Source organism: Aedes aegypti, chromosome 2 (genome assembly GCF_002204515.2).
Source record: "Aedes aegypti strain LVP_AGWG chromosome 2, AaegL5.0 Primary Assembly, whole genome shotgun sequence".
NCBI classification, from domain to species: domain Eukaryota; kingdom Metazoa; phylum Arthropoda; class Insecta; order Diptera; family Culicidae; genus Aedes; species Aedes aegypti.
The window spans coordinates 293,932,666-293,946,304 of NC_035108.1; the positions used below are offsets into that span (position 1 = coordinate 293,932,666).

At 38.6% G+C, this 13,639-nt stretch overlaps 1 protein-coding gene across 1 annotated transcript; it reads right to left on the minus strand.

The window, feature by feature from the left end:
- Positions 1 to 415: 415 nt before the first annotated feature.
- On the minus strand, positions 416 to 13,099 carry LOC5566988. The gene is made up of 6 exons (XM_001651336.2): positions 12,871 to 13,099; positions 12,527 to 12,806; positions 12,261 to 12,461; positions 1,985 to 2,133; positions 1,645 to 1,923; positions 416 to 797 (listed from the first exon to the last, which is right to left on the minus strand). Exons 1-6 carry the CDS (start codon positions 12,988 to 12,990, stop codon positions 504 to 506), a joined length of 1,323 nt encoding a protein of 440 aa, XP_001651386.1. The 5' UTR covers positions 12,991 to 13,099; the 3' UTR covers positions 416 to 503.
- Between the last annotated feature and the right edge of the window lie 540 nt (positions 13,100 to 13,639).

Here is a 13,639-nt window from a genome sequence, read left to right on the forward strand (position 1 = left end):
TTGAAATCTGTGTTGTTGGAATCAACCGAGTCAAAATACTTCTCATGCTGAGGATCTCCTACCTATCAAAGATTGATCACATAAGAAAGTGCCATTCATGAGGTACCAATTCTCCAACCTCAAATGGCTGAGAGTGGTCAAAATAAACAATTCAATGCAAAACGTCTATAAATATCAGCAAGAACATTGAAACACGTCCCAGGCCATGGCTCGTTGGGGATTTGATGTTTGAAAATTTATACATTCACACACTAATGTTTGTTTGCACAGCATTACCATCGATCTTCGTTCCTGGCTCAATAAACTGCTCTCTCGCGCGCGTCAAATTGCGAAAACACCCACTTGCAATATAGCTTTCTAATGAATTGAGACGGATTGATTCAAGTTATTTTTTGGGATCATTTCAGCAAAAATGTTTCATTCGAGGGGTCATTTTTATTCTCCAACTAAACGTTAAATTTAATCTTAGACATGTTGCGACAATGATACACCTAATTTAACTTTTATTTCTTGACATTTGCAACCGCCAGTGTTGTGTCGCTGCACTCCGTAATGCTGGTGTAGTTTTGGCTCAGATCGTCGGATTTTTCCTTCTCTTGTTGCTGTTGCTGCTTTGTATCTTTGGAACCGGCTCGGTTTCGCTTCTCGGCTATCAGGTTACGTATAAATAAGAGCGCGACGATCTTCTCTAGCAGTCCTATTAATCCAAGCACCGACAGCCCCAGCAGGAAACCAAGTGATCCTCCCAAATCAGCCACGAACTGGGTCAGATCGTATCCATGGAACTCTTCGACAATCTGGAATTGGACGTAGAATATTTTTGCGTTAGCATAGGTATGTGAGAAATTGTTATAAAATAGTTGTTTACGGAACAAGTTGCAGAATGATGATTTTTACAGCACGAGTCGTGAATTTAATTACGATAATTACGACGAGTGCTGTAAAAATCGACTTCCGCAACGAGTTACGTACAATATTATTTGCAATTTCGTAGAGGCCACTTGAGGGTATCAAAAATTATATTGAAATCCATCCAATATTTAATCTTTAATTTCTAAAAAATGTTGTATAATGATTCATTGCGCAACTTAAAACAGTTGCATAATGATAACGCGTTGCGTAATGAATCATTACAGCACTGGTTTCAGTTGCGTTCCAGCACTGCATACTTCAGTGCAGGAAAGTAGGCCATTTCATGACAGGCAGGCCTCAAGGCAGTATTTTGGAACCAATGTTATACAATATTTTCACATCTTACTAACCTGAGTTATCGAAAGTTGGTGAGATGTGAAAATGAAAGTTTTAAAAAAATCTTTGTTTGCAAATAAGTCAGGTCTTTCCGCCAAAGGATGAAGCTTGTGCGTCATATGTAGTAGATTGCAAGAAAGTTGGATATATTATCTTCATACTTGAAAAAATGAGAGAATAATCTAAAGCTTCATAATTGAACTTATAATATTCCCCCAAAAAGCTATTTATTTAAATCCTTCATGTAAGCATGTTTTCACGATGGTGGCGGTTCCAATAAATTTATCAAATGCAGTTAAGCAACTAATATAAGGATCAACTTCAAGTTTTGTACAGATTTTCACAAGGAATCTCAAAACAGATGACAAATCATCAAGTAATTTTGTAATGATTTACCGTAACCATTTTCGAGGTGTAGTACAGCCAAACCTGTCCGGACGGAACGTTTATCCGGTAGTGTTTCCTATTCATCACGTAAGCCGTGAAGATAGTCGTGGAGCACGGCTGATAACATCCACAGATGCGACTGTCCAGATCTTCCAGCCGGTTGTAGTGCTTGATCAGTTGTTGCGTTTCATTGGCCGTGTCGCACAGTTCCTCTTCGCTGTTCGGCATCCAAGGCCCAGTACAGCCAACGACGTCGATCACGTGCTGCCAGTGGCACAGTTCGCTACACTGTTAAAAGATTTGTATGCTTCTTAAGACTTTTATCAAAACTTATTCATAACGGTCATACCCTTGTGGAGCTCATTTCCGTTTGAGTGGTGCACAAATTTTCCGCACTTGGCAGCATGTAAAAGTGTTGCGTGGTTAGCTTGATTTCGATTTCCTCGTCCACCTCCATGAAAAGGTATTCAACGCGGCCGGACGATTGCATGCGATTTTCTGTGCAAGTGGAGAAAATGAGAAGGTGAAATGGTAAGCATAATGCGCCTGGCATGTAGGCTGGATGGGGAATGGTGAATTTCCGTAGGTGTTGAATCAGTGGTTACCAAACTTCGGTCCGCATACTGATTCGTGCTAATTTTGTTATCCTGTACCGCATGCGGGCCACGGCGAGTTTTTTAAGTTCTAACAACTATTTCTTAGGTCGTTTTCACCGTTGCTCCATTTTTTGGTCCAATTGTATGACAATATAAATAAATGTCATCCGCTTCCACCGCAGTTTGATCAGAATTCCATTTCAAATGAATTTGTCATTAATTTAACATCAGCTATCCATCAGGCAGGTGAAACAAATCAAAAACATATTTGCGGCGATCTATGATAGTGAATGGACCTATGCACGGGTTCACTATTTGAAGTTTTAGCGGTGCCGTGTTATTTATGTGACTATGGAAACTAGTGAATTCGGAACCGCTCTAACGTCAAATTCATTCGTTTCCATGGTCACATAAATAACATGGCACCGCTCAAACGTCAACGAGTGGACTCGTGTATTGGTCTATTATCAACCAAGTATGGATTTTCTCGAAGTCTGCGATGTATCCTACTTCGGAAGCGGTGCGTTTCTTTGTAATATGATATTCATTCATGTTCTCAGCTTCCAAAGTTGGACATCTTGTATATTCTAGATGAGATAAATTGGGCGATAGGAATGTTTTATCTTTTTTATCATATCAACAATAGCTGGGAAAAGTAAATATAAACCATTTCAGAGTAACAACGCATTTCTCCAAGACATTGCCAGCAAATTTATCAAGAGACATTATGCAGGCAATACTTCACAAATATTTGTTCGAAAACTCGTCCAGAGAATGCTCCTCGAATGATTTCTTCAAAAATTGACATATGTAGATATTTTTTAGAAATTTTTCCGCTGACAACTCCAGAGACTCCTTTAAAAATTTCTCCCCAGATTCCTCGAGAGATTCTTACGAGAACTCTCAAAGGGACTCCTCCAGAATTCCTGCTGTTTCTCCAAAGAATGTTCATGTGCCTCAAAAACTCCTTCAAGGATTGCTTCACGGCCATATCCCAAGGAATTTGTGTTGGCAAATTCCACCACGAAATAATTCAGATATTTTTTTTCCAAACACTCTTCCAAGGATTTCAATAGTTCCTTCAAAGATTTCACCTAGACGTAGTTCAGACGTTTTCCAGACATTTCTCTGCGGATTTTTTCAGGTACCTCTTTGAGAATTCCACTTGGATTACCTCCAGAGTTCCACCAGGGATTCCTTCAGGAATTATTTCTACAAAGAACATCACTAGGGATGCCTCATAAGAGCCCTATTAATATTTTTAAGGAATTTGTCCTCAGGAATTTATCCAGAAGTTTCTTCGGGAATTTCTCAAGGATTTACTCTAGGGACATATTACCAGGATATAATTCAAAGATAATTTTGAAAACTTCTTTAGACAGACTCAATTTCTCGACAGATTCAACCAGAAATTCTTCTAAGGATTCCCATAGAGACTTCCCAAGGAATTTCTCCAGGGATTTTTGCCGCCAAATAATTCAGAGAAAAACTCCGCCAAGGATTTCAGTAATTCTTTCCAAAATTTTACCTTGACATTATTAAGATATTTTCCAGAAATTTCTCCAAAGATTTCTTCAGAGCTTCTTCTAAGAAATTCAAAAAGGGCTCCTTCAAGATACCACCAGTCCTGCAATTTATCAAGGGATTCTTCAACAAAATTTCTACAGCAATTCCATTAGTGATTTTTCAAGGAATTGCTCTAGGTTAATGTCACCGCTTAATAATTCAGAGATTTTTTTCGAAAACTCCTCCAGAGATTTCATCTCGACATAATTCAGATATTTTCTCGAAATTTCTCCAAGGATTCTTTCAAGAATTCCCCCCTGGAATTCCTCTAGAATTTCACCAGGGACCCCTCCAGAGATTTTTCCAATATTCACTACTTTAATTTAGTCCAGAGCTTCCTGAAATCTACTTCAAAGGCATCTCGAAGAATTTTTCTTAGATCGTTTTGCCAGAAAATTAGAGATATTTTCATGAACTTCTCCGGGTATTCAAGTAATTCCTCCAAAGTTTTCTTCAAAAAGCTACCAAGAAAAAAATACTAAATATAACTCTCCCAGTATTCCTGCAGAGAATACTCCACAAATCAAGGGTTCATCAAGGGAATTCATGAAGTTATGGTCAAACAAAAATGTTTTTTTTTAGTTAAAAGAGGAAACATTTGAAGAAAACTACTTTTAACTAAGACTAGTTTTGATTTTAGACAAATTTGATATTCTACAAACTTTTCATAAATTTAATTTTGAAGAGAATTTAGCTTCAAAATTGAAGATTAGCTTCAAAATTGGTTAAAGAATAACAAAGTTATAAAGACTTCACTGAAGGTCATACACTACCCGTCATAAATACGGACTCACTAAAATAAGTATTGCAACACTCAGCTGAATATTGAATCACCCTGAAAAGTTTAGCATCACCTCAAAACAGGTAATTTCACATTGCTATATCTCGAGATCCATACGACGTGCAAAGAAGCGATCTTCAGCAAAGTTGTTCAGGGGATCAAGGACATCCGGAAAGCAAACAGTTTACTTCGCGATTTTGCCGCTAGGTGGCGCTAGTGAGCATGCAAAATTGAGCATTTCAAACTAGTTCTAGCTTGTGATCCATAAGAGATAGAAAGTTCGGGTCTTCGGCAAAGTTGCTCAGGGGTTCAAGGACATCCGAAAAGCGATCAGTTTAGTTCACGTTTTTGCCGCTAATTCACTAGCGGCAAAATCGCGAACTAAACTGTTCCCTTTCCGGATGTCCTTGAACCCCTGAACAACTTTGCCGAAGACCCGAACTTTCTATCTCTTATGGATCACAAGCTACAACTAGTTCAAAATGCTCAATTTTACATGCTAACTAGCGCCATCTAGCGGCAAAATCGCGAACTAAACTGATCGCTTTCCGGATGTCCTTGATCCCCTGAACAACTTTGCTGAAGATCGCTTCTTTGCAAGTCGTAAGGATCTCGAGATATAGCAATGTGAATTAACCTGTTTTGAGGTGATGCTAAACTTTTTGGGGGTGATTCATTATTCAGCTGAGTGTTGCAATACTTATTTCAGTGAGTCCGTATTTATGACGGGTAGTGTATTTCAAAACTTGAAAATTCACTTTCAAGCGTTTGCGCCACCTCTAAATCTTAATATTTTTGGCTCAAAATTTGAAGTTTCCTTTTTAATGTGATTTGAGTTTAGTAGAGCATACGAATTTTTGGTTTTATAAACTTTTGAAAAATAAGCTGCACCCCAATGACCACTCACGGCCGTGCTGGAAGGTGGCGAAAATCCTGAAGAAACGGTAAACTGCGGTATCACCGTTTGAAAAGGCAAACGCTATCGCTGGTAAGCTTGTTCAAGCACACAACGTCGGCGCGACCATGGTGAGCCCGCATGAAGCCACGGTACAGCGAACCATCAACCCACTGGACGAAGTTGACGGCGTCCCGTTCACCGGCCAAGTAATCGCAGACGAAGTTCGCTCGGCGAGGAAGGAATATGATGACCCCCGGTAACGATGGCATATTCAACCTGGCTTTGAAAAAGCTCGCTGGTAAGGCGTTCCGGCTGCTGCTAGCAATCTTCACGAGATGTTTCCAGCTCAACCACTTCTCGATAAGGTGGAAGATTGGGAAAGTCATTCCTATTTTGAAACCTGACAAGGACCCAACTGCCCCCACGCGCTACCGGCCCATATCATTGCTGTCGGTAGTCAGCAAACTCTTCGAGCGGCTTATCCTCCAACGACTGATGATTCACATCGAAGAGCATCAAACCATCGTCCCGGAGAGGGCACTCCACCGTCCACCAGCTGGTCCGGGTGGAGAACATCATTTACCGGAACAAGGCACTCTCCAACAACACGGCCATGGTTCTCCTGGACGTCGAAAAGGCCTTCGACAACGTCTTGCACGACGGTCACATCTATAAACTGGTGCAGGCGAACGTCCCAGACTACCTAGCAAGGATGATAAGAAGTTACCTCGCTAGCAGATCGTTTCGAGTCCATCTTGCAGGTTCTTCATCGGACATTCAAGAGATCGCCGCGGGTGTGCCTCAAGGCAGTCTCCTAGGGCCCATCCTGTACAATCTGCTCACCTTCGACGTCCCACAGCTTCCTGCAGTTTGCAGCTTGTCACTGCTGTGGTTAAGCGAGGTCGGCTACCTCGGTATAATTCTCGACGACAAGCTGACATTCCGTAGCCCCACGGACAAACTGAAGCATAGGTGCATCGGGCTACTGAAGTCATTGTACCCCTTAATATCCCGTCGGTCTCTGTCAGTGTCAGTATTCTGTTCCCTTTGAATTAAAAAAAAATCTATATCGTTTTCATAATATCTGGCTTCTTGTTGACAATGTTTTTGAAGAATCCCTTTTTGAAAATAAAAAGTATAGCTTGTCTAATTTTCCAGTCAATTTATAAAAATCATTGATTTGAATAAGCTTAAAATATTGACCGTTCTAAACTTTGTTCCTTATTCGCGTGAAATGTGGATGTGTGACTGCTGTATGGATGATTTCTTACATACCAAGAATGGTAACTCATCCGAAACAACCACTACGGTGCATTCGGACTCTATTGCTTTGATCAAAAATGTACCAGTAAGCGCACCGATCAACTGTGAGTTGATACACTCGCCCAAGCAACATTCGCCGCTAGGGTGATCAAAGTAATTTGGACAGACCGTTACGCGTATATAATTTGGCCATTTACGGCAAAATCAAATGGAGGTGGCCAAATTATATACGCGTAACGCTCTGTCCAAAATACCTAAAACACTCTACTTGATGAAACGGCATACGAACCCCGGGATACTGCAAATAGCGATGAAAGTCGTCACCAGGGTTGGGAAAAAATGTGAACTTCATTCTACAGTAGCCAAACAAAGCCAATCGCAGTCAGCGAAACCAGTGAAACTCACGCCTATCGCTGCTGTAGGCAAAGAAAATTGCCAAATACCCGTTGCTAAGGGCAACCCAAAATTACTGTAGAAAAATGTTCTATTTCCCGCTGCATTTCCCGCATTTAGAGCCTTCAATGACACTAAAGATATAGAAAATTCATGCACCCAACATAGGCTACTTGATGAGATTCACGTTTTTGAACTACTGTACTGGGAAAGCCACGTGATTTTCGTGAAATTTAAGCATACTACTATTACCATTCCCAGCACTGCGTCACACAGACGACGGGATCAATTTCTCTCTCCTGTTGACGAATATCGATAGCAGTGCCACGGAGAGCGATATACAATGGATGGTTTCTCGTGCAATTAGTCTACCCGATCCCGAGTGCATCGATGTAACGAAACTAGTGTCAAAATGGAAAGCGCATTCGAAATCCACGAAATCTTGCGCATTAAACTCTTCGTCTTGGCCTAGCAAAGTGCGGTTTAGAGAATTCATTCGAAGGAGTAATACGTGGAAACCAACAAATTGAATCGTTCTTAACTATCCTTGTTTTTGTTAAAATTGAACTCCAAAAAACTGTAATTTGTGTACCTGTTTACCAACTGTAATATGAACTAATTTGTTCAATGAAATGTGATCTAGCTATTGCATTTGAATGTTGTATTGGAATTGAATGTTATTTGTTTGTTACTTTATTAAGATATTTAATAAGACTTATATATAGTCAGTTGAATTAAACCTAATAAATTAAAAAAAAATAAAATAAATATAATTATTTTGTGGCTTTTTTATTATCATCACATTCTACGATATTACTCAGACGATGCACAGAAAACCGAATGCGATTTTTCATTAATAAATCTAAGGTGGAAATACCATGACCCCACAGTTATGGATCAAATAGTGTGGTGTCCAACCTATAAAAATCAATTAAACGACATGGAAAACGTAAACTTGTAATTTAAAAGCACGAATTGAATCGTTTCAAATTGGAACTTCGGTTAGTAAACTGTTTTGAGTGTAATATTTACATAGGATTGCATTAAAAATTAAAAATTGTATCGGTTTCTGAAAACCATATTATGGAACAGTTTTCATATTATGGATCAAATTATGACATATTACGGATCAGTGCGCAAAATCAGGAGATTTTCAACTCAATGCATCTGTATTGCATGATTTGGCGAAAGTTAACAATGGGGATTGTTTTTTATTATCGGACAATTTGGGCCGGAGGTTCTCCGATTTGCATGAAATTTTCACCAGAGGCAGAGCTTGTGGATACATGACCATGAGTGAAATTCAAAAAAAAATATAGTGGCCTATTTTCCCGGAAAACTCTAGATGAATTTACACGATTTCTCTATATACCACAAACTTCGAAAATTACTATCTCCTAAACTATGCATCGTAGAACAAAAGTTTTTAGTGAAATCGAAAAGAAATTTTCTCAGAAATCTATTAAAAATATAAAAAAAACATTTCTTAGAAAATTTTTCACCATGGAGAAAATTGTCGGAAAAATAGCGAAAAAACTATCGTCTGTATCATGAAAAATTTTCAAAAAAATATTTTTTGTTTCATCAATCCATACTCTAACTTTCGTCCATAGACGCCAAAGTGGTATCTTTTACCGTTTAGGCGACAGAACTGAAAAACCGATAACCACCCGCACGCTTCCCATAGAAAAATGTGTTCTATTGTGGGTCTCATAACCGTGCGCTAACGGCGGCAGTAATTTACACGCATTGTAAGTGTAACGCAGTAAACCATCCTTTCCTTTCCAGTCAGAAGAAGCTTTTCGTCAATCGGACCACTCTCCATTGGTCAGTTGGGTGTTTTGTGTGCCCTTCATCAGCAACGTTATTTAGTATTAAAGCTAACAGCCTCTATGAAAGCCGCACGGGAAGTTTTTGTTACAATCAATCATTATGGTAACGTTTGAAGGATCAAATCTCAAGATCCACTTTCTTTGAAAACTTATGAATATATTGTTAATGTGTTGTTTCGGCCAGGACGTCTTTCCTACGTTGTGTCTTTTACGATACAACGGACGGCAAATCAAGCGAACGGCTTCACTTTAACAGATTTATTACCACTGAGAGGCAGCATGCCTACTCGGTGGAGAAACGAAAGAAACTACATTCTTACAAATTCACCGGTCTTCGGCAAAGTTGTAGCTGATTATTGTATCTCACAGTTTCAACATAGTTCTAATCTCCAAGAGCACATGGGCAAACACTCTGATCGGTTGAATGAATTGCTTGCTTTTCTCATACTAATTCCCATATAAACCTTAAAGGGCTTGTGCAGTTTCAGTTTTCATCCAAATGAGCTCAAATTTTGGGAGGAATCGAATGAGCGGTGTGGAGCAAAAACGATTTTTTGAACCATTCTACTATACATATCTTAAACTCAATTCCGATTTAAGTTAAATTAATCTTACGAAAAGAAATTATAAAAAATAGGAAATTAGGAAGCACTTTTATAAATCCGCTGTGGGTGAGCCAAGAGCACCACCGTGAGCTTTGGCGGGTGTAAAAAATGAACACGTTAGCACTGCTTTTTCTCAGTCGATGATGATGATTGTTTTCAAATCGTTCTGAATCGTCAATGAAATGCGATCCAAAAAATCATCACTCGGAAAGAAAAAGCAATGCTAACTGGTTCAATTCTGAGCTGAGACTCGCGAAGACGGTCTTCTTTTTCTGTGATTGCTAAGTTTTTTTCTTATTCCACTTTGTGTTTATATCAATTATGCGCATGCTGTTCAAACCCTCACATGTACCTCTCAGCAAAAAATGATTGAGTTTGCATCACATCGAATCATAAATAGCCGTTTGAGTGAAATTTCATGCCAGCAAACGTATTTTTTTTTCTATCTTTATTAACGAGATTTTTAGCCCTGGGCTAGTTCATCTCGGGACCAACGGCTTTACTTCCCTTCCGAAGGAAGTCGTCACTGAATTTTTTAGTGACTATCTCGGGGATGGGATTCGATCCAAACAAACGCAAACGTAGCAGACATTAGAAATAATTAATCTTCTGCTTAGATTCATCAGCAACTTTAGAAAAAACTGCTCCGCTGACTGAGGTTTTTAATAACAGTTTGCTTTGAACACAATACTTTTCACTTTTTCAGCTATAAAAACGGTGGGCTGCATTTGACGTTTCGTGAGAGGGGAATCTGGGCTGCATATGACGTTGATATTTTTCGTCTTCGCGAGTCTCTCTCTGGTCATAGTGAGCCGAGATTCTGCTGACACGAACTGTCACTGTGAGCCCAGATCTTAAAGAATGAACATACATGAAAAAAGCGCGTAATTGATCAAAACATATTTGTGCACATAACACTATGGCCCTTTTTCCAAGTTTGTCCAGAAAGATCGGTACACATCAAAAGAAAACTAGCGATTTTTCCCAAGCCCGCCTTGATTGTCGTTGGTGAGTGCAAGTTATCTTGCAGTTTGGAAGTTGTTCAATATTTCGTGTAGTATCTGTGCCTCCCTCCCAGGTTGGTACATGTGTCATGCGTGAATTAACTATCATCAGGTTGCGATGCCGTGTTCGATCTTTGGGCATTTTTTGTAATTTATTGCCTAAAGCAACATGTAAGCTGTTAATGGGTAATGAATTCATAGATTTATTTCGTTCGATTCCTGTTGACTAGGGTCTGAAAAACTAATGTCAATGTGTGTTTTTTCTACCATAGAAATTCAGAAAACTGTGATTTTTGGGTACTGTGGAGAACAAATCATGATCAAACAATGTTTAAACTCAATTTTATCTTGTTTGCGTGTTTGACAAACTTTAACAGAATAGAATAAGCTTTCAAATAGTGGTAATAGCAAGTGGTTTTGATTTTCTACATGCTAGTTATGATTTTTCAAAGCTTGAACATAGCCCTAAAACACATTTTTAACTTGAAGCATACTGAAATCTTTATCAAATTAGTTGAAAATTTCACCAGACATTGTTCTTAGCATGAGAATTCAGGATACTACTTGACCGGTAGATTTCCAGACATTTTTTTTTTATATGAACAGGTCTAGTGTCCACTTTATAAAATGAAAAGTGCTTAATATTGTTACGCATGGCAGAAAACCACTAAATGGGATGGCATTGTTTTCCACAACTACTAAATTTGATAGAAATAACAAATAAAGTTTAATAAAAGAACAAAACAATGCAATAAACATTTCATCTTTGTGTTTGTTCAATTAAGAGTTCGTATTTCAAAAATAATAAACTAACAAAAAATGCATAGAAAATTAGACATATTCTCTCCCTCTTGAACAATTACGTAATTTTAGCCTTTTTGTCAAAAATAATTTGTTTGAATGTTTTAGTGCTACTCTCTAGACAAATGCTAAAAACTTGTAGGAAAAGTTTCGATTTTGGTGCTTGTTTTGATAGGTCCCACCTACCCCGGGTATAAAGATATTATGGAATAAGTTTGACCATAAAATTTTTCATATGAAATAAAAACAAAATACATGTTAATCGTAAGCAGCTTGTAATAACACCTAAAACTATAGCTTACTGATGGTAGTTCGATTTATAACATATTTTTTTTGCGAGACAATGCAAGACGTGAAACGTGTCACAATTTATCATGCAAGTAGAAAATGGCGCTGAACTGACAAATGTTACGTGGAGCATATGGTTATGAAAATAAAGAATATTTTTTGTACTTCATACATTACGTATTGTTGTATCTTTCAACTTTCTAGAAGAACACCCCCTTAAAAAACTTTTAATAAACGAAATATGACGGAAGATCCCACTTGCCCTGGATTTTCACTTGCTCCGGGCTACCTTAATTGGTTACTGGATGTTTCGTTTTTTCAACGAAGTTTCGAATACTTTAACCGCATTTTAAAATTGATTGAATGCATTGTTAAACATGTTTACAGAAGCGCCTGTGCAGAAATCTCATCGAATTTTCAATTACATGCAGAGTTACAGATGAATTAAGAAAATGGGATCAAGTTTCCCCAGTTTTCCTTAACTTGAGTAGATTGTCAATTATTGCACAGGCTAAACACGCCATTTCTAATGAGTGTGTAATATGGTAAATTTTGAGTCTGTGCTACAATTTATCATTATAAAATTGTTAGACATTACCTGCAAATCCTTCAACTGGATCATGGATAAAAATGTGCCACCCGGGCAAATCTTCACCCAAAAAATACACATCGTCCCTGATGTCGTGCTGCAACAAAATGGAGTAGCCGACGTCCTTCCACGAATGGGTTGTCGTTGTCAACGGGTTCAATGTGAAACATTGTCCCATATCCAGGTGCATACTACTTATCACTTCGACATCTGTAAAAACAGTCCTTTAGTTCACACGACTTATATTCACTCATTTTCCATCATTGAAGGCTTACTTTCGGTCAACCCATCTAATCCATATTGTATGAAAAATTCACTCTGATTGTACGTTGCATCTCGAAACAAGTCGGCCAGCGTCGCTTGACTAAAGTCGAAATTGTTGAAGGCATTGGCATACTTGGGATGTTGCGACAGATTGTACCGTTCCATAACGTCGAATTTGTACGGTGGATTCCGGCAAAATGTGATCGCTGGGTAGGACATTGATTCGTTCAGATCGAATCTCGAATGGGTCGTAATTGGGGGATTGATCAACTTGTGGAAGCATTCCGTCAGCTGCATCGATTAAAATGTTCTCATTAGGTATTATCTTTTTTGTTTAGAATCACGTTAATCCAACCTGAAAAATCACCACGACACTGCAAACGCTGAGCACAATTATCCTAACGAGCCGTTTCGGATCGTAACACAGAAAGTGCAACACATCCCAGAACTTTTGTTTTAACTTTTCACTGATCATTCTTAACCTAAAATTTGCACTTTGCTGGGACGATTAACATTTTTTCCAGACATCTTTAACGAAGCACAACATCAAGGATAGCGATTCACACCTCGAATAGATGTGTTTGAAGTTCGACCGCAACTATTTATACATACTGTAGAATCCACTCGAATACTCTCACGGAAACATGATTGCTGGACCATAAATATTTCACTTGTTATCAGTGCATAATCATCATGCCAAAATGGATCATTGCACTAGGTGACCATAGCCATAGGTGTGAGGTGAAATTCTGATATCCTAATATGCGTAACAGGGATTGATTTGTGGTTCCAATATAGCAATCATGATTATCCACTGTTATCAACTGTATCGTCTGCCTCGACGATATCTGCAAAAGTGGATTTCGTAGCGTTTCACTTATCGAGGGTGTTTATCGTGTTTTAATCCGTAAAGCAAAATTATTAAAACTCTGACCGCCCAGCGGATATTTAATGGATTCCATTATTTTATTGTCAGTATGCTCGTCCAAATATCTTTTGTCTGGCCAGAACAACTCGGCAATGTTCCTGTGGCCGGAGTTATTCCGGTGGGTCACTGGGTCAGGTTGGGTAAAAAGGGCTTTTTTGTGACATGCTAAGTTATCTGTATTCATTTGCAATGAAAA